Source organism: Chenopodium quinoa, unplaced genomic scaffold (genome assembly GCF_001683475.1).
Source record: "Chenopodium quinoa cultivar QQ74 unplaced genomic scaffold, ASM168347v1, whole genome shotgun sequence".
NCBI lineage: Eukaryota > Viridiplantae > Streptophyta > Magnoliopsida > Caryophyllales > Amaranthaceae > Chenopodium > Chenopodium quinoa.
Genome location: NW_018745286.1, coordinates 5,101,043 through 5,121,521, shown reverse-complemented (window position 1 = coordinate 5,121,521; position 20,479 = coordinate 5,101,043). Strand labels below are relative to the sequence as shown.

At 41.2% G+C, this 20,479-nt stretch overlaps 2 protein-coding genes and 1 pseudogene across 2 annotated transcripts; 2 read left to right on the top strand and 1 right to left on the bottom strand.

The window, feature by feature from the left end:
* The window catches only part of LOC110712086, a 34,313-nt pseudogene extending 19,285 nt beyond the window's left edge, over nt 1–15,028 (bottom strand).
* Nucleotides 15,029–15,083: 55 nt separating this feature from the next.
* LOC110712085 lies at nt 15,084–16,550 on the top strand. Its single transcript, XM_021890505.1, has one exon. It carries the CDS (start codon nt 15,084–15,086, stop codon nt 16,548–16,550), a length of 1,467 nt encoding a protein of 488 aa, XP_021746197.1.
* A 156-nt stretch (nt 16,551–16,706) lies between these two features.
* Nucleotides 16,707–19,223, top strand: LOC110712084. Its single transcript, XM_021890504.1, has 3 exons — nt 16,707–17,519; nt 17,604–17,847; nt 18,382–19,223. The coding sequence occupies exons 1-3, from the start codon at nt 16,707–16,709 to the stop codon at nt 19,221–19,223; spliced, it is 1,899 nt and encodes a 632-aa protein (XP_021746196.1).
* The last annotated feature ends 1,256 nt before the right edge of the window (nt 19,224–20,479 follow it).

The window sequence follows — 20,479 nt, the reverse complement described above, 5'->3', positions numbered from 1 at the left end:
CCATAACTTTGAATGGAGTACAGGACGCTGTATATTCCTTTTTTTTATTTATTATTATGCGCAGGAATTCCGCCACCTTTGAGTGGTTTTGTCGCTGGCACGGTTAGCTCCCGTGTCAGTCAACCTCAAATTTATTTGGGGGAGGTTAGGAGGTGGAAACCCGTTCGATGCGTAATCAATGCAAAATGAATTAATTAGTGTCTAGTCATTGTGTCTTGTTGATTGGTGTGTGTGCTTGTGAACAGGTGCAATGAGGTAAGTGTGTGTTGATAGGTGAAAGCATATTAGTGTGTTTAATTACGCTTATGTACTCAGCTTTGCTGATTGTGTGTGTTTGTGTGTTTTGGCCATGTCTTTATCTTGGCCCTATGATGACCCATTTTTAATGGAGAGTAGTGGAGACAAGTAGAGATAAGCTTTTCAGGTATTGAGGCATATTCATGATGGGGCACGAGTGAAGAACGAATCATGCTAGTTTATATTAGTTACAATGTGTTTCTACTTTAATTATTTATGCTAATATTTATATGTGAAGCTAACATCAAGTTTGGATTTGGTTTGGTTTTTAATAAGGGCCTTTAATGGTTCCAAGTTGTAGGTTGATTTTCATTTTACTTCGCTCATTTTGGTTTTAACTTTACTTTCGTTTGGTTAGCTTTTCAAGTTGGTGTGTTTTGGAAAGGTTTTTAAAATTAGTCTTCCGCTGTGTATCTTTGATATTTGCCTTAACCGTTTTCACGGTGGCGGTAATGTCTTAGATATTCCTATTCAAAGTTTTATACAGGGCAAAACTGATATTTTTAAATAAAGGAATTTCTAGGGTGTTACAAAGTGGTATCTGGGAGCTTTGGTTGAGATTTTATTACCACTAAAGCAAAAAAAAAATGTATTTTAAAGTGTTTTGTTTTAAGTAAACCTATTGATTGTATGTTAGTCAGAAAGCGCACATGAATACGAGAAGAATAAAATAGAAGTCTATTTTTAGGGCAAGTTTAATCTCTTTTAGGTTGGATTTGTACCTTCATCTCCGAATTTCCAGTCATGGTTCCAGACCTATTGGAGTTAACGATCTCCTGGATCGTTAAGGGGTGTAACCTTCACCATATGAATGATTTACAAGTTCCTAAAACTTGTTGGCGACACTTTTGCTCTAGCTTCCTTCCCTTTGGACGCCACCATGCTTAAGTGTATGTGTAGACACCCATTTGTGTCTCCCCAAAACCAAACCCGATGATGAGTACCTTTCACGTCGAATCATAATCGAATGAAACGAAAGTGTGGAAAGGTCTAGTGTTGCAGAAAGTTTTTATTTCTTTTCTTTTCTCTTCTCTCTGTTTTTGAAAACTTTATTTTAAGAAAACAGCCAATCCAGTTTGGTTGGTCCATGATATGGGTCCAATAGTGGTGTAGTTGGATGGGGCTTGCATTTTCGACTGAAATTATATTATTTTATCTTCCAGTGCGGGAAATTTATCAGATTTTCGAAAACGCGTTGAAATCCAATTTGGCATCCAACCCCAGGCCTTGGCGCCTGGAATCAGGATTGGCGCCTGGCGCTAGCCACTGGTCCTGGCGCCAATGAGCCAGGGTTGGCGCCAAGATGGTTTTGCGATTTTCAAACTCTGTTTTGATAAATTATCTTTTTTGGATGATTTTCTCTATAAATATCGTATCAAAAACTCTGTTTTCAATCATCGTCTACATCTATCGTTCACCAATTCTCTTTATTCTTAAGTCTTCATCAACTATCTTCATCATTCACTAATTAGCATTCATCTACAGTCAAATAATCCTTTTCATTCATCTCTTTTCATCAACTTTCATTAACATTCATTCTTTCTTTTCTAAACTTTGCTTTTTCATACAAAATTCCACATTCACAAGATCTAGAAACACCTAGCCATATTCGAAGTTGCCTTCGCCCTAGACGTGAAAGGTTTTAATTTCTGAGGGTTTGGACCCAAATCTCTCTTTAAATTATTTAATTTAATTGTTTTAATTATTATTTTCCTTGAAGTTACTAACGTGTGTATTTTGTAATTAGAAAGAGGTACGAGGCATCCAAGTAAGTACTTTATTGATTTTATGATGTAGAAATCATGTTTACATTGTTGTCATGATATTCCTAATATCATGTCTAGGGTATTTTTAATATCAAATATGATTCCTGCGATGCTTCCTATATTCTTCCTAATATTTATGATTATTAATAATCTTGTTAGGGTTAATTGTGATTATAAATTCAAGTGATCGCCAATAATAGTTTATTTGTGCATTAAATTCAACCAACATAGATTAAACAGGTTTAGGGTTAATCCTATTGATTGCATGTTAATCAGAAAGCGCACATGAATACGAGCAGAATAAAGTAGAGGCCTATTATTAGGGCAGGTTTAATCTCTTTTAGGTTGGATTTTTACCTTCATCCCCGAACCCTTATTTGGTTCATGACCTTATGGAGTTGACGATCTCTTGGATCGTTAAGGGGTGTAACCTTCACCTTGTGAACGGTTTACAAGTTCCTTAAAAACTTGTTGGCGACTCTTTTGCTCTATCTTCTTCCCTTTTGGACGCCACCGTACTTTAGTGAATGATCACAGTGGGGTTCAAGCTAGTGGGATTTTAAAGGCTTGAAATTATTCCCTACAGTTTTTGGCGACTCCACTGGGGAGGATTTCTATTTTAATTCCTGAATTTGTTTCAGCAATGATTTAGAATGAGTGGATGAGACTCGAAAAGTTCTAAGTATTTCACGTGCGTAATTTTGATTAACATTATTGTCATATGCATAAAAAGGTTCTCATTGGAAAGACCATCCGTAATGAGTCAAAAACATAGGATTTTACACGTAGGAAATTTGAGAAATGTCTTTCACAACTAGGACTGAAATAACACCGCGCGAAACTGGATGATTTTACTGAGCACAGAAAGCTGCTGAGGCATGTGGGAAGTAGCGTCAGGGTCCAGAGCTTGGCGCCACACTTTTTGCCGTAGCGCCAGACGCCAGTATTGGCGCCAGACGCTACAGTTAAAAGTTGGCGCCAGTCTCTGTTTGCTGGCGCCAATTTCCCCCAATACCGAGCCAGAAATATGCGTTCTAATTTCTACCGGTTTTTCGTATTGTTTGCTCGATCCTACTTCCTGATTGAATTTTTTCTCATTTTTCTGAAACCCATATGTGCTCTACATATGGACATAACCCTCTGGGAATTCATGCTCTATCTACCCGATTGAACGCTCCTGGCAACAAAGGGTACATCTGAGAGGTTGAATTCACCAAACCATGGAAGTGAGTTTTTTCTAAAAACTCGCGGTGTTCTATCCACGCGCGTTAACCCTTCACGGCTAGGCTTCTACGCGATGCATCTGGACAATTAACCATGGACCCTATTTGACCAAACCATATCCTGAACTTTAGAGAACTAGAGCCATGGTTAGGTTGCGAACTCATTGCATCATATTGTGCCTACTTGCCTAATTGTGCATTATTTGTTGTGCATATATATCCTATGCTCTTCTTAACCGTTTGTTGATTTGTGTTGAGATTATAATTAATGACTTAAAGAACTTTGCCTAATTAATTAATTAATTAATTAATTTGAGTCAATAAAGTTTTTTTTTCTTCTTTTAATCGGAATTGACCTAGTACGACTTTAGGCATACCCCAGTTGACTAATAATATCGAAAACAGTCCCAGACCGAGGCTCCAATATTGGTGCCAAAATCTGAGCTGTAGCGCCACTGTATGGTGTGTAGCGCCAGACATTTACTAAAAAGTCTGGCGCCAACCACCATATTGTGACGTCAGTCTTGTCGCTTGGCCGACAGTTCGGATTATTAGTCGAGTCATCACCAAGGGTCTAATTAACCAGTTTGCTAATTAATTCGGTTAATTTCTGTTGTCAATAACACCGTGTCGAGTCATTAATCGAGTCTTGGTCACATAGTCTAGCCACATGGTCATGACACGAGTCTTAACATGTCACCTACACTCACTAGTCTTAGCACACACTTTGAGTACACATCACCATAGCCATGTCTTAGGTTCATGCATAAGTCGGTCTTTTCCGTCATTTGAGTTGGGGTACATTCTACTCCTAATTCTTCATATCCCTCCACCTCCATCTAAATCTTCTTCACATTCTTCCAATTTTTCTTCACTTCCTCCATCCATTGCATGTTGAATAAAGTTTGAGTCAAATAATTAACAATAAGTATCCCCAAATTCCTTTTCCACAGTACTTGGTCGAGGAGAGAAGGGCGATTAATCAAGGACAACCTCTTTATTCAAGTTTCGCTTTTTGATAAACCGATTCGTCAAAAGAGGAAGGCTAAGAAGATAATGGCAACTCAAGAATAAGTCAATGAGCTTAGGAACCAATTGGTTACCATGACTGAAACACTGAAGCTACTCACCCTCAAGGTTGATGATCCCGTGAAGCAACAACAGATAGACATCATGCAAGAGAGCCTAAGCAAGTTGTCTAGCGATTACAAGTTTCAAGAGCTTACATCACAGGGGGTCTCGGTGGACAAAGATCTTCTTCCGCAGAAGTTCAATGCCAACGACATCCCAAAATTCAAGGCAACAGATAACCCTTACTTCCATCTAAGAGCTTTTGAAACTATAATGACCATTAAGGGTATCGATAAGAAGGTTTTCCCCTCTCTGTTCCCACTATCTCTTGAAACCGTTTGCCAACAATGGTTCTTCTCCCTTGACAAGGAGAAAACCTCTACCTGGGAATCGATGGTAAACGATTTCGTTGATAGGTACAAGTGCAATATCCAAGTTGAAACCGATCATAGACAACTTGAGATGCTAAGACAAAAAGAAAATGAAGGCTTTACTTCTTTCTTTAATAAATGGAGGGAAACTTCCGCCAAGATGATTGAGGTCCCCACAGAAAAAGAATCCGTGAGGATGTTTATCAAGAATCTCCAAGAAAAGTATTCGAAGCACCTAAAATATCAACACAATTTGAATACTTTCAAGGCCGTTTATGACATCGGAATTGAAATCGAAGATGACCTTGCAAAGCAAAAAGCTATTAACAATAGTAACCACGGTGGCTGGAAAGGAAAGAAGAACGAAAATCCTTCTTCTTCCGAAAACGCCCACTCTAGCAACAATGTTAGTACCTTTGATCTCAGTGAAGTTTTAGCCATAGATAACCAAGGATCTAAGAAGCAACTAAGGAAAGACTTCACCCCCATTGGGATGAGCTACGATACTGCCTTCAATCGACTCCATGCTAAAGGACTCATTACTCCCATTGGACCTATTCAAGGTCCCGCACCTGAAAAAAGATTGCCTAGTTGGAATCCAGACGAACACTGCAAGTATCATCAAGGTAGGGGTCATACTACTGAGAGCTGTTGGAAGCTAAAGGAGGCTATCCAACATTTGATTGATAATAACAAGCTTCCCATGCCTCTAGTTAACAAGAAGAGCGAGTGATGATAAAGGAAACAACACAAGACAAGAGGCGAGCTGCTACGACAAGATTTCATGGCCTTTTTTTCTATTTCGTTTTCATCTTTTCTTTCCCCAATAAGTCTAGCATAGGCACCTTTTCTTTTCCTTTAGATTAATTTTGTAGATTTTTCCTTTTTTCCTTTTAATAAAAATGAGCATTTAATTCCTTGTATATGATCATTTCATTATATTGCACAAAAACAAAAAAAAATCAAAAAAAATCCACGTCGAATTAAGCACAAGTTATACCAATGATTTGAGGCACCCCTTGTAGCCACATCATATCTCCTTTCACCTTTCAAATTTACAATCCTTTCTTCATAAACCACTTTGAGCCTCGCCTAACGATAGACCCTTCTTTTTTCAACCTACATCTGCCTAACCTTGGGATGGGATGGCGTGCAACTAATGCAATTCTAAAGAAAGCTTGAGCAAATTCAAAAGATAGCAAAAGCAAAAAATAAATAAATAAAAGTGTACAAAAGGGCAAGTGTTCCAATGTCTTTGATATGAAAATATCTTTGATAAGAACACGTCTCAGATTGCGTCTCTTATCGAGTGCTCGGTACCGTGCCTGAGAAACATGATCGGGATTGCCCACACTTATTAAAATAAAATAAATGCTAAAGTAAAAGATGAAAGAGAGCTAAAAAAAAAGAGTAGAAAACCTCAAGCATAAAAATACAAATATTCAAAAGCAAGTTTCACACCTTGGGGGCTTATCTAGGGTCTTGAGCCTTTATCCCCTTCTTCTTCAAACCTTTAGCCTAACCACGTTACAACCCTTAAAAAGACCTTTTTGAGGTATACACACTTGTGCGAGGTTCGGCTAGAGCTACGTTCGGCCTGATTCCTAACTGTAGGGAATAGTTTCAAACCTTTAAAATCCCACTAGCTTGAACCCCACTGTGATCATACACTAAAGTACGGTGGCGTCCAAAAGGGAAGAAGATAGAGCAAAAGAGTCGCCAACAAGTTTTTAAGGAACTTGTAAACCGTTCACGAGGTGAAGGTTATACCCCTTAACGATCCAAGAGATAGTCAACTCCATAAGGTCATGAACCAAATAAGGGTTCGGGGATGAAGGTACAAATCCAACCTAAAAGAGATTGAACCTGCCCTAATAATAGGCCTCTACTTTATTCTGCTCGTATTCATGTGCGCTTTCTGATTAACATGCAATCAATATATTTAACCCTAAACCTGTTTAATCTATGTTGGTTGAATATTAATGCACATACAAATTATTATTGGCGATCACTTGAATTATAATCACAATTAACCTAACAAGATTATTAATTATCTTATTAAGCGTGATTACAAGTACCAAATTCCCTTTAAACATGAAATAAAGGTGATCAAGCAATATATAATAAATAGCATATCAAGCAACATAATAAATAATCAATATCATGAATAATAATTATAATAATAATAATAATAATAATAATAATAATAATAATAATATCATCATAAATTAAATAATTATAAATTATAACAATTATAATCATGTTAAAGCATAGCAAGATCCTAGGCATGATACTAACAAGATTAATAACAAACCCTAGCATGTCACTAAGCAATAAAAATCAAATCTTTAACCCTAACATGATACTAACATGAATAAATATTAGGAAGAAAATAGGAAGCATCGCAGGAATCATATTTAATATTAAAAACACCCTAGACATGATACTAGGAATATCATAATAACAATATAAACATGATTTCTACATCATAATATCAATTAATCAATTAAATCACTTACTTTGATGCCTCGTACCTCTTTCTAATAACAAAATACACACGTTAGTAACTTCAAGAAAAATAAATAATCAAAACAATTAAATTAAATAATTGAAAGAGAGATTTGGGACCAAACCCTAAGAAATTAAAACCTTTCACGTCTAGGGCGAAGGCAACTTCGAATATGGCTAAGTGTTTCTGGATCTTGTGAATGCGGAATTTTGTGTTAAAGAATAAAGTTTAGAAAGAATGAATGAAAGGTTAATGAAAGTGGAAGAAAAGAGATGAGTGAAAAGGATTATTTGACTGTAGATGAATGCTAATTGGTGAATGATGAAGATAGTTGATGAAGACTTAAGAATAAAGAGAATTGGTGAAGGATAGATGTCAATCCGTCCCTTCAAAACAGAGTTTTTAATACGATATTAAAAAAAAAAAAAAAGATAATTTATCAAAACAGAGTCTGAAGATCGCAAAAACAACTTGGCGCCAGCCCTGGCTCATTGGCGCCAGGACCAGTGGCTAGCGCCAGGCGCCAATGGCTGGCGTCTGGCGCCAATCCTGGTTCCAGGCGCCAAGGCCTGGGGTTGGACGCCAAACCGGCTTTTAATACGTTTTCGAAAATCTGATAATTTTACCGTACTAGAAGATAAAATAATATAATTTCAGTCGAAAATGCTATTTGATCTAATTAAAACTCTAAAGAATCCTAATTGAATTAAGAATGATGAGACCTTCTAGAATGTTTTAGAAGACCAAAACCATTCCTAATTACATTAGGAATGATAAATCATATTAGGCCCTCCCCTAGATCATTGGGCCGTACTTAAAGCTCAAACAGGGCCCAGTTTAGTAAATTGGCCATAAATTCCTCAATATTCATCGGAATTGGGCTTATAATATATCGTTGGAAAGGTCTTTGCAAGCCCCATCCAACTAAACCACTATTGGACCCATATCATGGACCAACCAAACTGGATTGGCTGTTTTCTTAAAATAAAGTTTTCAAAAACAGAGAGAAGAGAAAAGAAAAGAAAAGAAAACTTTCCGCAACACTAGACCTTTCCACACTTTCGTTTCATTCGATTATGATTCGACGTGAAAGGCATTCATCACTGGGTTTGGTTTTGGGGAGACACAAATGGGTGTCTACTGAAGCCCCCACTTTGACTGAGTTTGGAGAAACGCAAGTTTCGAAAAACGAAAGTCAAAGTAACGATAGGGACGGAGAATGAATCAGAACGTTCTGCGATCCTAAATCAATCTTATAACGCCGATACCTGCAAAACTAGCATTAGTTAAACAGATAAAAGAGTTAAGAAACGCGTATCTTGCACCGTCGAGCACACGTCTCTGAAAGTAACCGATTGCTTTAATGACCTCCTGCAAGCTAGAGAATGTCATCCCGCTTGAAAACTGCTACGCCTTGTAACTGCTTCCAAATTAGAAGATTGCTTCGCCTGAAACTATCCTCTCCGTTGTGATAATATTCCACGTCCAAGGGAATATCATCGAAAATTATTTCTCTTGAAATAATTCTCATCCGCATTATGATCACGTTCCATGCCTCAGGAACTATGATCGAAGACAATTTCGCCCGAAATTACCTTCATTTGTTTGTGACAACTTTCCACAAGCTAGGGAATGATGCCGAAGACAACTTCTCTTGAAGTCATCCTCATTTGATGCGATAATCTCCCAAAGGAAAATACCGAAGACCCACGCCCGTCGATCTTTAAAAGTTCGCCTGAACTTTGCTTGTTTGCTATGCCTGTACGTCGGCGTTCTTTGCTCTTGAACCTATATGTCGGTGCCCTTTTTTTTTGCTAATGAACCTGTATGTCGGTGCCTTTTGCTAATGAACCTGTATGTCGGTGCCTTTTGCTAATGAGCCAATGCTTAGGCGCTTTAAGCTTAGTGAGACGATCTTTTCATCAGGTCGATCACTTCATGTAATCAAACCGATTACCTAATCATGTCAAATTGCTCAGAGGGGCTAACTGGCGTACCAAGGAAACCGAAATATATTGCAGAAGGCTAGCACAACCCTAGAAGGTGGCTATCTGCTTTGGCGTCACTGAAAATCGATCAGCGCCAACTTTTTCGCATTAGCGCCATGCGCTGAAAATGGCGTCTGGCGCCAAGTACATAATGTGACGCCAATTCCTAGGGACTGGCGCTAGCACGGGAATCACTTTAAATTCCCGTTTTCAGTTCATTTCGTGCTCTGGTTTGTTGCGAACGCTGCTCGAAAGAAGTCAGAACTTCAATTGATCGTTGCTCATCCGTTTCTCAACCGAATTCGCTCAAATTTGTTGCAAATCAAAGCTCTTTTCATCCATATTCCTGATCTATGTAAGTTTCCTTCCAACTCACACCGGTTTTTATGAATTATTGGCATATTCATTAACGAATTTGATGAAAATTCGAAACTTATAATGCTCAATTTGCTTTGTTTATCAAGTTTTATGCCATGAAATTGCTTGTTTATGTTTGTATATTGCCTTGGGAGTAATTTAAGACTTGTTTGACTCAATTTGGCGAAGAAATGAGCAATCCGCCATTGTTGGACCTCCTAAGGTCGTGAAAAACAATGTGGCTCGTTCTTGATGTTTTTGGTAGCAATTCTTGTTCAATTTGTCACAATAATCACTATAGTGTTGCAAGAAATTGTTTGATTGCTTGAAAAATGCTTATCATGCTCAATTCGAATTTGTGCTCTGCTTTAGTACTACGTACTCTGTTTTTGCGAACATAGTATCATGCGGCTAGGCAAACCTTTAGATACTATAGAACCTTGTTTTATGATGATTCTGCACAATGTAGCATGGCTAGACAACGAGGCTCCGATTCACGGTCCCGAAACACTAGACGGGAGCATGAGCCCGTGGAAGACGATACTACACCGTCCACTTCGCTTGGTCATTTCCCAGAGTGGGATGAGCAGACCTTGTTCTTTGCCCCTGTCCACCACATTTCTGAGAGGGTGAGACGGAGAACCGAGCCGGGAAGGACACGACATCACGGCTCTAGCTGCGATGGTCTCGGCGATTTGTATAGGATGCATATCGCCAGAGATCGAGAGACGATACTCCTATGGGAGTCTTGCGGGTTGGTTGCTCTGTTTGAGACCTCGGAGGCTATGGTCGCTTCCAGCGGGGGTCACCACGTAGTACGCGCTCTGGTGGAGTTCTTTTGGGACACCACCAACACATTTCATTTTCCATGGGGTGAGATGATGGTCACTCCTACAGACTTCAGTCTCATCACAGGACTGGAGTTCTCTTCTATGCCGCTGCCATTCGACGGTGGTATCGACGTCTTTTCTCCAGAGGTCGAGGAACTACTGGGGCCGATTGCTGTTCGGGCTCGAGCTGAGGTCGAGACGACTCAGTTTAGTGCTAGAGGGATTCGCCACTCGACGCTGGCAGCGGCTCTTGATGACGATGCGACCACCCGAGAGCAGCAGGTGCACATCTTTGTGCTGATGTTATTGCCAGGGATATTCTCCCCTGATAGGGGTAGTAGGGCGTTGCTTTACTATTTCCCTGCTGTTCGCGATCTCCGGCGGATCGGGACTTATGACTGGGCCAGCTTGGCCTATACTGACTTCGTTCGCGCACCGAGGGACTCGTGTCGCCACCGGTCTCTTAGGACGAATGTCTCTTTGTCCGCTTTCTGGAAAGTTGTAGAGGTAAACATTATTCCCTATAACATTTAGCCCTATATGTTTAGTTAGCATTTACTCATGTTTTAGCCTTTTGTAGATCTGGTTCTATGAATACTTTCCTTCCATTGCGCCGGCGAGACCATCGCCAAGGGGGTATCCGGTGAGCGCCTCTTAGGGCGGCCACCATGTGGACCTGTCTACAGCACGTGTCCGGAGTCGGATCATCTCGGTGCGTTTTTTGGTGCTTATCTTGCTCTTCTGCGACGTTTTATACATGTTCTTATCCGACTGATATTTTTATAGGGACCTGAGGTAGTATACCGGCCATGGGGTGGTTGGACAGTCCCTGGATTAGCCGCACAGTACTTTGCTGAGCGCCGTTATTTTCTGGGGACCTACGGAGCAGTTGCGTATTTAGGAGAGAGAGTTGCTAGACAGCACTCTTCCGATGTCTTTGTCGTTCCTGCTCCTCCACCACGCCACATGTTCGACGAGAGAGAGTTGTCGAGCATGGTTGAGGAGCCTGGTTCTCTTTGGCGGTCCCATGTGATCCTTGGGCGGAGTTATGCCGGGGAGCTACTTCCTTTGTTAGCTCCAGCCCTCGTGCCGGCCGAGGATGTGAGGGTAAGATTCTTGGCTTTTTTTTTTCGCTGAGTAGCCCCCAAGTAACACCTTACTGATTTCTTTCTGTTTTATCAGGATGGTCCCACTGAGTTTGTGCCACCCCGTATGTCCATCCACTACCAGGGGATGTACGGGCCGATCGAGGAGATGATTTCTCCGGCTCCTGAGGGCGAGCGCTTCGTGGAGCGGTCGATTCCTCGTCACCAGACCAGGGTAAGTCTAGCTATAATTCAGAATTTTGTATTCAATTATCATGCATTTTTACTGACTTAACTTTCCTTGACAGTTCTCACGCGAGGTGGTTTCGGCTATGGCACGATGCATAGATGCCTTCCGGAGCCAACTCGTCCGGATGAGGAACGCAGCTACCTGTCGTCGAGACGACGCTGTCCGAGAGGTAATTTTTCTTTACTTATTGTTTCTGCACTATGCTTCAGTTTTCACCTTGTTTCTGATTCATTTCTTTTTGCAGGGTCAGCCGATTGCTTCTCACACCCGTACGAGGCCTGAGGGGCGAAGAGAGCCAGCGAGGTCTAGCTCGAGACGTCGTCGCACTTCGTCAGGAGGTAGAAGTGGCCGTTCTGAGGCTGCTCGAGCCGACGTTGCTAAGGGCTCAGGGTCTTCTTCTGAGGAGGTTCCGGCTGCACCGTTAGGAGAGGCTACCTCGGCTTTCAGAGGTGGTGGGATGTACGAGGTTGGCTCGTCATCGCAGCAGCCTCCGCGGTCTCAGCCTCAGGTTGGCCTTGGCTGGAGCGGTCCTGTTTTGAGTTTCCCTCCTCCTACGGAGACTGGAACTGATGCTGAGGCTGGAGCTGGTGGAGAGGTGACTCCTCGGACTGCGCAGTTTTATGGCATGTGGGCCTACGTCCTCCAGTGCGTAGTTTATTTCTGTATATGCATTTTATTTTTACTTTTTATAGAACTTTGCCTTTGACTTGTTATTTAGACACTCTGTTCTGTAAATCTATTATTATGTATTATTATTATGTTAGTATATGTTAGTGTGTGCAAATGTGATAACAATTTTGCGCAAAAATTCCGTCATTTTTATTATTGATGGAGGGTATTATCCGACTCTCTCCCCCGAAAGGAAAAAATAAAAAGGGAAAATAAAACGGAGAGAAAGGCTGAATTTTGAATTTTAATATAAAAATCCAAAAAAGAATAAAAATTAACTAAACATAATTGCTATAATTAATTAATTAAGAAAAGGATAGAGATATTTAGAAGAAATTAAAACGGGGCCATAAAGTCATTAACCGACTCCGATTTAATATCAAAACGCAAACTGAGCACACGCGGCTGTCCTGCTTACTTGGCGCCAGCTGGCGCCAGCATGTGGCGCGTGGCGCCAGGCACTATTGCTAGCGTGTGGCGCCAAGAGCTGCTGTGTGGCGCCAATTTCGGGTGTGTGACGCCAATTGACGCTGACTACGCATTCCAGTCAGGTTGAAATTCCTCGAAATTTGTGCATAAATAGCCTGATAACTTGCTATTTGATACGATTTTAGGGTGTTTTGAACCTAGTTTACTTGATATAAATTGCGTTTTGGTTCATTTTTACTCTATTATTATGCAATTTTTGTGTATCCTATGCTTCACGGGTTGTTGGTGTTTTTGTTGAGATTCTAGGTTCAAAAGAGCGACCAAATGGAGCCCATGGATACAAAGCCGAGGTTAGAAGCAAGAAGATGGATGAAAGAAGCCAAGGAAAGGAGCATTATAGAAGAAAAGATGAAAAAAGGGGTTTAGAAGACCCTGCACGGCCGTGCCAGACCTTGCACGTCCGTGCAGGAGGTTCCAGAAAGCTTCAGCAAGCTGCCAAGGCCTGCACGGCCGTGCTTAATCTGGCACGTCCGTGCAGAAGAGGGTGCACGGCCGTGCCAGACTTTGCACGTCCGTGCAGAAGTGCTCCAGAAACTCAGAACATTCTGCCAAGGCCTGCACGGTCGTGCCAAATTAAGCACGTCCGTGCAGATGTAGCTGCACGTCCGTGCCAATATCTGCACGTCCGTGCGGAACTGCTCGATTCTTAGCAGTACGTTCTGCCTCAATTCTGCCCCCTCTGCACGTCCGTGCCAAACTTGGCACGGCCGTGCTTAGTCTTGCACGTCCGTGCCAAATCTGGCACGTCCGTGCAGACCTGCAGTCGAACTCCTTCCTTGTTTTCTCCGTCCTTTTTACTTGGGGGTCATATAAATACCCCTTTAGAGCTCATTTGTAAGGGGGAGGCAGTTTTTCCATAGCTTTTCTCTTAGTTTGTAGTCTTAAAACATTAAATTCTCAAATCATTAGTTAGTTCTCAATTATTAGCTTGGAATTATTCAAATTCAATCATTGTAGAAGACAAAATCCACCATTGTTGCTCACCTTGAAGCTTCATAGTAACCATTTCTTACTCATCTTTTCTACTTCTCTTTACTTTGTTGTTAATTATTTGCTAGTTCTTGCATGTTTTGGATTGTTAATTAGCTTAATCCTTAGTTTGAATTTGTTCATGAATTGCTTGAAATCTTTAATTGCTTTAGCCCCCATGGATTGTGAGTAGTCTAAATTCTAGGGTTTGGGCAAAACCCTCAATGTAGTCACTAATTACTTGTTGCATGTGCTAATTTGGTTGTTGTGGGATGTTAATTAGTTGAGCTTAAGTGGTTTAATTGCTTAGTTCTTGTATATGGCCATTGCTAGAACTATTTATCCAAGCTTTCTCAACGAAGGATCGAGAGATGAACTTGAGTTAGCTCCCTTATGCTTGATTGACCCGAAATGCCATGAGAATAGGGATTACCGGTCAAGGGAATGTTTATGTCATCGTGATTATGCTTTAACACTTGTTTTATGCTATGTAACCACGAGAGTAGGTTGTATTCATGATTCAAGTAATCCCTCTAGCTTGAGAGAGTAGTTGGGTGCTTTAGATGACTTCCCCTAATTTATCCCATTAATTTACCTTGATTGTTGCATGCTAATTGTGATTTGTGATGAAGTTGAGTGGTATAACCCAAGCCCTAGAATCCTCTAAATATTGTTAACCTCCTCTTAGCTTAGTTGAATTGTGTTAGAAGAAGTTACTCAAAACCAACCCAATTTAGAATTCGTTTAGCTTATTTAAACGGTAGTACTCGGTGGTTGATTCAACGCCTCTCTTGGGTTCGACCCTTTCTTACCCTTACTATTGTTAGTGAGACCAAGATAGGAATTATTATCTTTGGTAGGCTCGACGACGGCCTATCAAATTTTGGCGCCGTTGCCGGGGAGGCAAAGTCACATTGAATGTATTATTGTTGAATGAGACTAGATGTGTGTATATGTATAGTAGTTTTCTTACCTTAATTTTTGTTTATGTGTGTTTAACTTGCGATAGTCATTGCTAACGTTTTTCTTACCTTTGTTTGACCTTGCATGACACGAAAGAGTAAGCAATCACCGCTTATTCCCGTTGATCCAGAGCTAAATAGGACTTTGAGAAACGTGAGGAGACTCTTGCAAGGCACACCCGAGTTTTCCATTGTTTATTCGGATTCCGATCCGGAAGAGGTTTTTGGAACTAACGAAGAAGATAACATGGGAGAGAATCCTCCTCAACCATTGTTAAGAGACTACGACCACCCCAACGCATTCCAACTTCGGAGTGGCATACGTCTTCCCACCACAAATGCAAACAACTTTGAACTTTCACCTCAACTCATCCGTATGATTCAAAGCGATCAATTCGGAGGTAGTCCTCATGAGTGTCCTTTTGCTCATTTGGACAACTTTCTTGAGTTGTGTACAACTATCAAGCAAAACAACATTTCGGAAGAGTTCATCCGTATGCACATGTTTCAATTCTCCCTCCGTGATAAAGCAAAACATTGGTTGAGAACGGTTGAAGAGGGATCATTGAGTACATGGGACGAAGTCACTAGAGCCTTTCTTGGAAAGTATTGTCCTCCGGAAAAGACCGCCGAACTAAGAAGAAAGATCACCAATTTCAATCAAGACATTGATGAAACATTGAGTGAAGCTTGGGAGCGTTTCAAAGATTACACAAGGAAATGCCCCCACCATGGTTTTACATCATGGATCATTGTACAAAGCTTCTATGACGGTCTTACTCCTATTTCAAGGGCCAACCTTGATTCCGGGGCCGGTGGTAGCCTCAAAAAGCTATCGGTGGACGATGCATACAAGATGATTGAAGAAGTGGCCAAGCATTATGCATATGGAGGTGATAGAAGGCAACCTCAAACAAAGAAAGGCGGAATTCATGATCTTAGTGCAATAGATCTTATTGCATCAAAGTTTGATATGCTAGCTCACAAGCTAGATCAAGCCACCCTCACACCCTCAAGCTCTTCCTCGCAAGTCATGTCTTGTGAGACTTGTGGAGGAAATGATCACTTGTCCTCCTATTGCAACTCAACGAATCAAGAGCAAGCGGCGGCAATTGGGCAAAGGAATGAACAATACTCCCAATCCCACAATCAAAGTTGGAAGCCCCAACATAACACGGGATGGAAGCAATACAACCAAGGCCCCCCACAAAATAACTACAACCAAAATCAAACCCAACCTCAAAACCACTACAACCAACCTCAATCACAAAACCAACAAGCTCTATACCGCCATCCCAACCAAAGGGATCAAAACCACCAAAGATCACAATATAACCAACCCGCTCCTCCTCCTCCACCTCCTCAAAAGACTAGCCTTGAGTCCGTTCTAGAAACTTTCATGACTCAACAAATAAGGAACAATGCGGAGATGAATGCAAACATCCAACAACTCCAAGCACATAATAAGATAATGGAGGGCCAATTGGCTCAAATTGCACAACAAGTTGGAAGTTCATCCTCCAATCCTAGTGGTCACTTTCCAAGCTCAACGGTAGTGAACCCAAAGGAGCAAGCTAAGGCTATCACTTTGAGATCAGGAAGGGGTTATGAGGGCCCGGTTATGAGTGAGGAGGAGCCACAAAAGAGAGATGAGGGAGTTGTGGTGAGAAGTGAGGATGATTTTGAAAATGAAGTAGTTGAAGTTGAGAGATAAGAGCAAAAGAGTGATGAGGGAGCCACAAAGAAAGACGAGGGAGACGAAGAAAGAATAGAAAAGCCCCCTATGAGAGTATATAAGCCCCCCATTCCGTTTCCTCATAGAATTGTAGAGAAGAAGTTGAATGAGAAGTTTTCAAAATTTCTTGAAGTCATGAGAGGACTTCAAGTGAACATCCCCTTTCTTCACGCTATGTCACAAATGCCTACCTATGCAAAATTTTTGAAGGATCTTCTATCCAACAAGAGTAGGCTTGAAGAGAGTGCAACCATCTCCCTTCCTAAGGAGGTGAGTGCAATCATCCAAAACAAGCTTCCCCAAAAGCTTGGTGACCCCGGTAGCTATGCAATACCGGTGAAGATTGGAGATTTGGAAGCTATGGATGCTTTATGTGATCTTGGGGCAAGTGTGAGCTTGATGCCCTATTCTATTGCAAAGACCTTGAAAGTTGGAGACTTGAAACCAACAAGAATGTCCTTACAACTAGCCGACCGCACGGTTAGGCTACCTTTGGGGATTCTTGAAGATGTGCCAGTTCAAGTTGGAAGAGTATTTGTGCCGTGTGATTTTGTAGTAATGGAGATGGAAGAAGATTCAAGAGTACCCCTCATTTTGGGGAGACCATTTTTGAACACCGCGGGAGTGGTGATTGATATGAAGGAAGGAAGATTGACTTTAAATGTGGGAGATGAGAAAATTTCATTCTCATTCTCACAAACTTTAAAAAAGCCATTGATTGATGAAGTTCATAGAATTGACACATTGGAAAGGGACATAGAAGAGTTCCGAGAAAGATTGTATGAAAGAGATCCTTTACAAGCTACCCTAACGGGAAGCTTTGTTGAGGAGGGTGAAGAAGCAAAGGGGTATGATCTCTTGCTCAACCAACCTTTGGCCCACGAGATGATAAAATTTGAAGTGCTTAACGTGGAGGCAAAAGAGGAGAGGACTACGCCTCCTCCTAAGGTTGAACTTAAACCCCTTCCCCCTCTACTCAAATATGATTTTCTTGATGATAGTGAGAATTATCCCGTTATTGTCAATGCTAAGCTCGATGACACCTCTCTTGAGAAACTCCTAGTTGTTTTAAGGAAGTATAGAGATGTTATTGGGTACAAAATTGATGACATTAAGGGGATAAGTCCCACCATATGCATGCATAAAATTCTACTTGATGATGATCATGCTTCCTCGATTGAGCACCAAAGAAGGCTCAATCCCAATATGAAGGAAGTGGTAAAAAAGGAAGTTTTAAAACTTCTTGAGGCGGGCATAATCTATCCTATCTCCGATAGTAAGTGGGTTAGCCCGGTTCAAGTTGTGCCTAAAAAGGGAGGCATGACCATCATCAAAAATGATAAGGGTGAGACCATTTCTATGAGGTCGGTCACCGGGTGGAGGATGTGCATTGATTATCGAAAATTGAATAAATCCACCCGGAAAGACCACTTCCCACTCCCCTTCATTGATCAAATATTGGAAAGACTAGCATCACATAGTCATTATTGCTTCTTGGATGGATACTCGGGATTCTTTCAAATTCCAATCCACCCCGAGGACCAAGAAAAGACTACATTCACATGTCCTTTTGGCACCTTCGCATATCGAAGAATGCCATTTGGGCTTTGTAATGCACCTTCCACATTTCAAAGGTGTATGATGTCTATTTTTTCCGACATGCTTGAATCATCAATTGAGGTATTCATGGATGACTTTTCTGTTTTTGGTTCATCTTTTGACACTTGTCTTTCAAACTTGATTAAAGTGTTAAAAAGATGTCAAGAGGTGAACTTAGTTTTGAATTGGGAGAAATGTCATTTCATGGTAGAGGAGGGAATTGTTCTTGGTCATGTGATTTCTAGTAGGGGCATTGAGGTAGATCGTGCCAAGATTGAAGTAATTGAGCGCCTCCCACCCCCTACAAATGTGAAGGGGATAAGGAGCTTTCTTGGACATGCGGGTTTTTACCGCCGGTTCATAAAGGATTTTTCAAAAATCGCAAAGCCGCTCACTCAATTGTTGGTAAAAGATGCCCCTTTTGTGTTTACTAATGATTGTCTGCTAGCATTTGATAGGTTGAAGGAGGCCTTGATTTCGGCTCCTATAATTCAACCCCCCAATTGGGAACTTCCTTTCGAGCTTATGTGTGATGCTTCGGATTTCGCCGTTGGGTCTGTTCTTGGACAAAGGAAGGACAAGAAGCTCCATGATATCTATTATACTAGCAAAACATTGGATGAGGCACAAAGGAATTACACAACCACGGAAAAGGAGTTTCTAGCCATTGTTCATGCAATTGAGAAGTTTAGGTCCTACTTGTTGGGCTCTAAGGTCATAGTTTTCACCGACCATGCAGCCTTGAAGTACCTCTTGTCTAAGAAGGAACCTAAGCCAAGATTGATACGGTGGGTCTTGCTCTTGCAAGATTATGATATTGAGATTAGAGACAAGAAGGGTGCCGAAAATGTTGTGGCCGATCATCTTTCACGGTTGCCTATCTTTGTAGGTGATCTTGATAACTTGCCAATCGATGATTCATTTCCGGATGATCGACTATTTTGCTATCCTTCAAGTACCGGCACCATGGTTTGCGGACATTGCAAACTACTTGTCTTGCTCTATTCTTCCTCCCGACCTCACCTATCAACAAAAAAGGAAGTTTCTTCATGATATTCGCCAATACTTTTGGGACGACCCCTTGCTCTTTAAACAAGGTGTTGATGGCCTTTTTAGAAGGTGTATCCCGGATGATGAAATTGAAAGTGTTATCACAATGTGTCACTCATCACCTTGTGGAGGACATATGAGTGCTAACAAAACTTTGGCAAAGATCTTACAATGTGGTTTCTATTGGCCTTCCATGTTCAAAGATGTGTGGGGTGTAGTGAAAGCTTGTGACCGGTGTCAAAGAACCGGCAATATTTCAAGAAGAAGTGAAATGCCATTGAACAACATTCTTGAGTTGGAGATTTTTGATGTATGGGGCATAGATTTTATGGGGCCTTTCCCAACCTCTTTTGGGAATAAATTCATTCTTGTGGCCGTCGATTACGTGTCAAAGTGGGTAGAAGCGGTTGCATCTCCTACTAATGATGCTAAGGTGGTGGTCAAACTCTTCAAGAAGGTCATTTTTCCGAGGTTTGGGGTGCCACGTGCCGTCATTAGTGATGGAGGTTCGCATTTTGCAAAGCGGTCCTTCCAAGCTCTTCTTCAGAAGTACGGTGTGAGGCACAAGGTGTCATTGGCTTACCACCCTCAAACAAGTGGTCAAGCCGAAATTTCAAACCGGGAGATAAAGGTTATCTTAGAGAAGACGGTGGATAGGTCTAGAAAGGATTGGTCTACGAAGCTAGATGATGCTCTATGGGCCTACCGCACCGCATTCAAGACTCCCATTGGCACCACCCCTTATAAGCTAGTATATGGGAAATCATGCCATTTACCGGTAGAACTTGAGCATCGTGCTCATTGGGCTATTAAAATGTTGAACTTTGACCTTCAAAGTGCCGGTGAAAAGAGGTTACTTGACCTCCATGCCTTGGAAGAGCTAAGATTGGATGCATATGAGAATGCACGGATCTACAAGGAAAAGACCAAGGCTTGGCATGACAAGCATATCAACAAAAGAGAGTTCAAGGAAGGTGACAAGGTCCTACTATTCAATTCCCGGTTGAAGTTGTTTCCGGGTAAGCTAAAATCAAGATGGAGTGGACCTTTTACCGTCAAGAAGGTGTTCCCATATGGTGCAATCGAAATTGCCAAAGAGAATGGTGAACCGTTCAAAGTAAATGGCCAAAGGCTAAAAGCGTACTTTGATGTTTTTTTGAATGAAGAGGCAAAAGTTGTTCACCTTGATGAGTTCGATATTCCTCACTAACATTTGATCCCGCAATGTCGTCAAGCTAGTGACGTTAAAGAAGCGCTAC

Bases quoted from the DNA above. Each gene is read 5' to 3' on its own strand.
- LOC110712085 (XM_021890505.1), top strand. From the start codon at position 15,084: ATGGGAGAGAATCCTCCTCAACCATTGTTAAGAGACTACGACCACCCC.
- LOC110712084 (XM_021890504.1), top strand. From the start codon at position 16,707: ATGAGAGGACTTCAAGTGAACATCCCCTTTCTTCACGCTATGTCACAA. The intron at 17,520-17,603 runs GTTGAACTTAAA...GTCAATGCTAAG, and splicing joins GGACTACGCCTCCTCCTAAG to CTCGATGACACCTCTCTTGA. The intron at 17,848-18,381 runs GTAAGTGGGTTA...ATTTCATGGTAG, and splicing joins AATCTATCCTATCTCCGATA to AGGAGGGAATTGTTCTTGGT.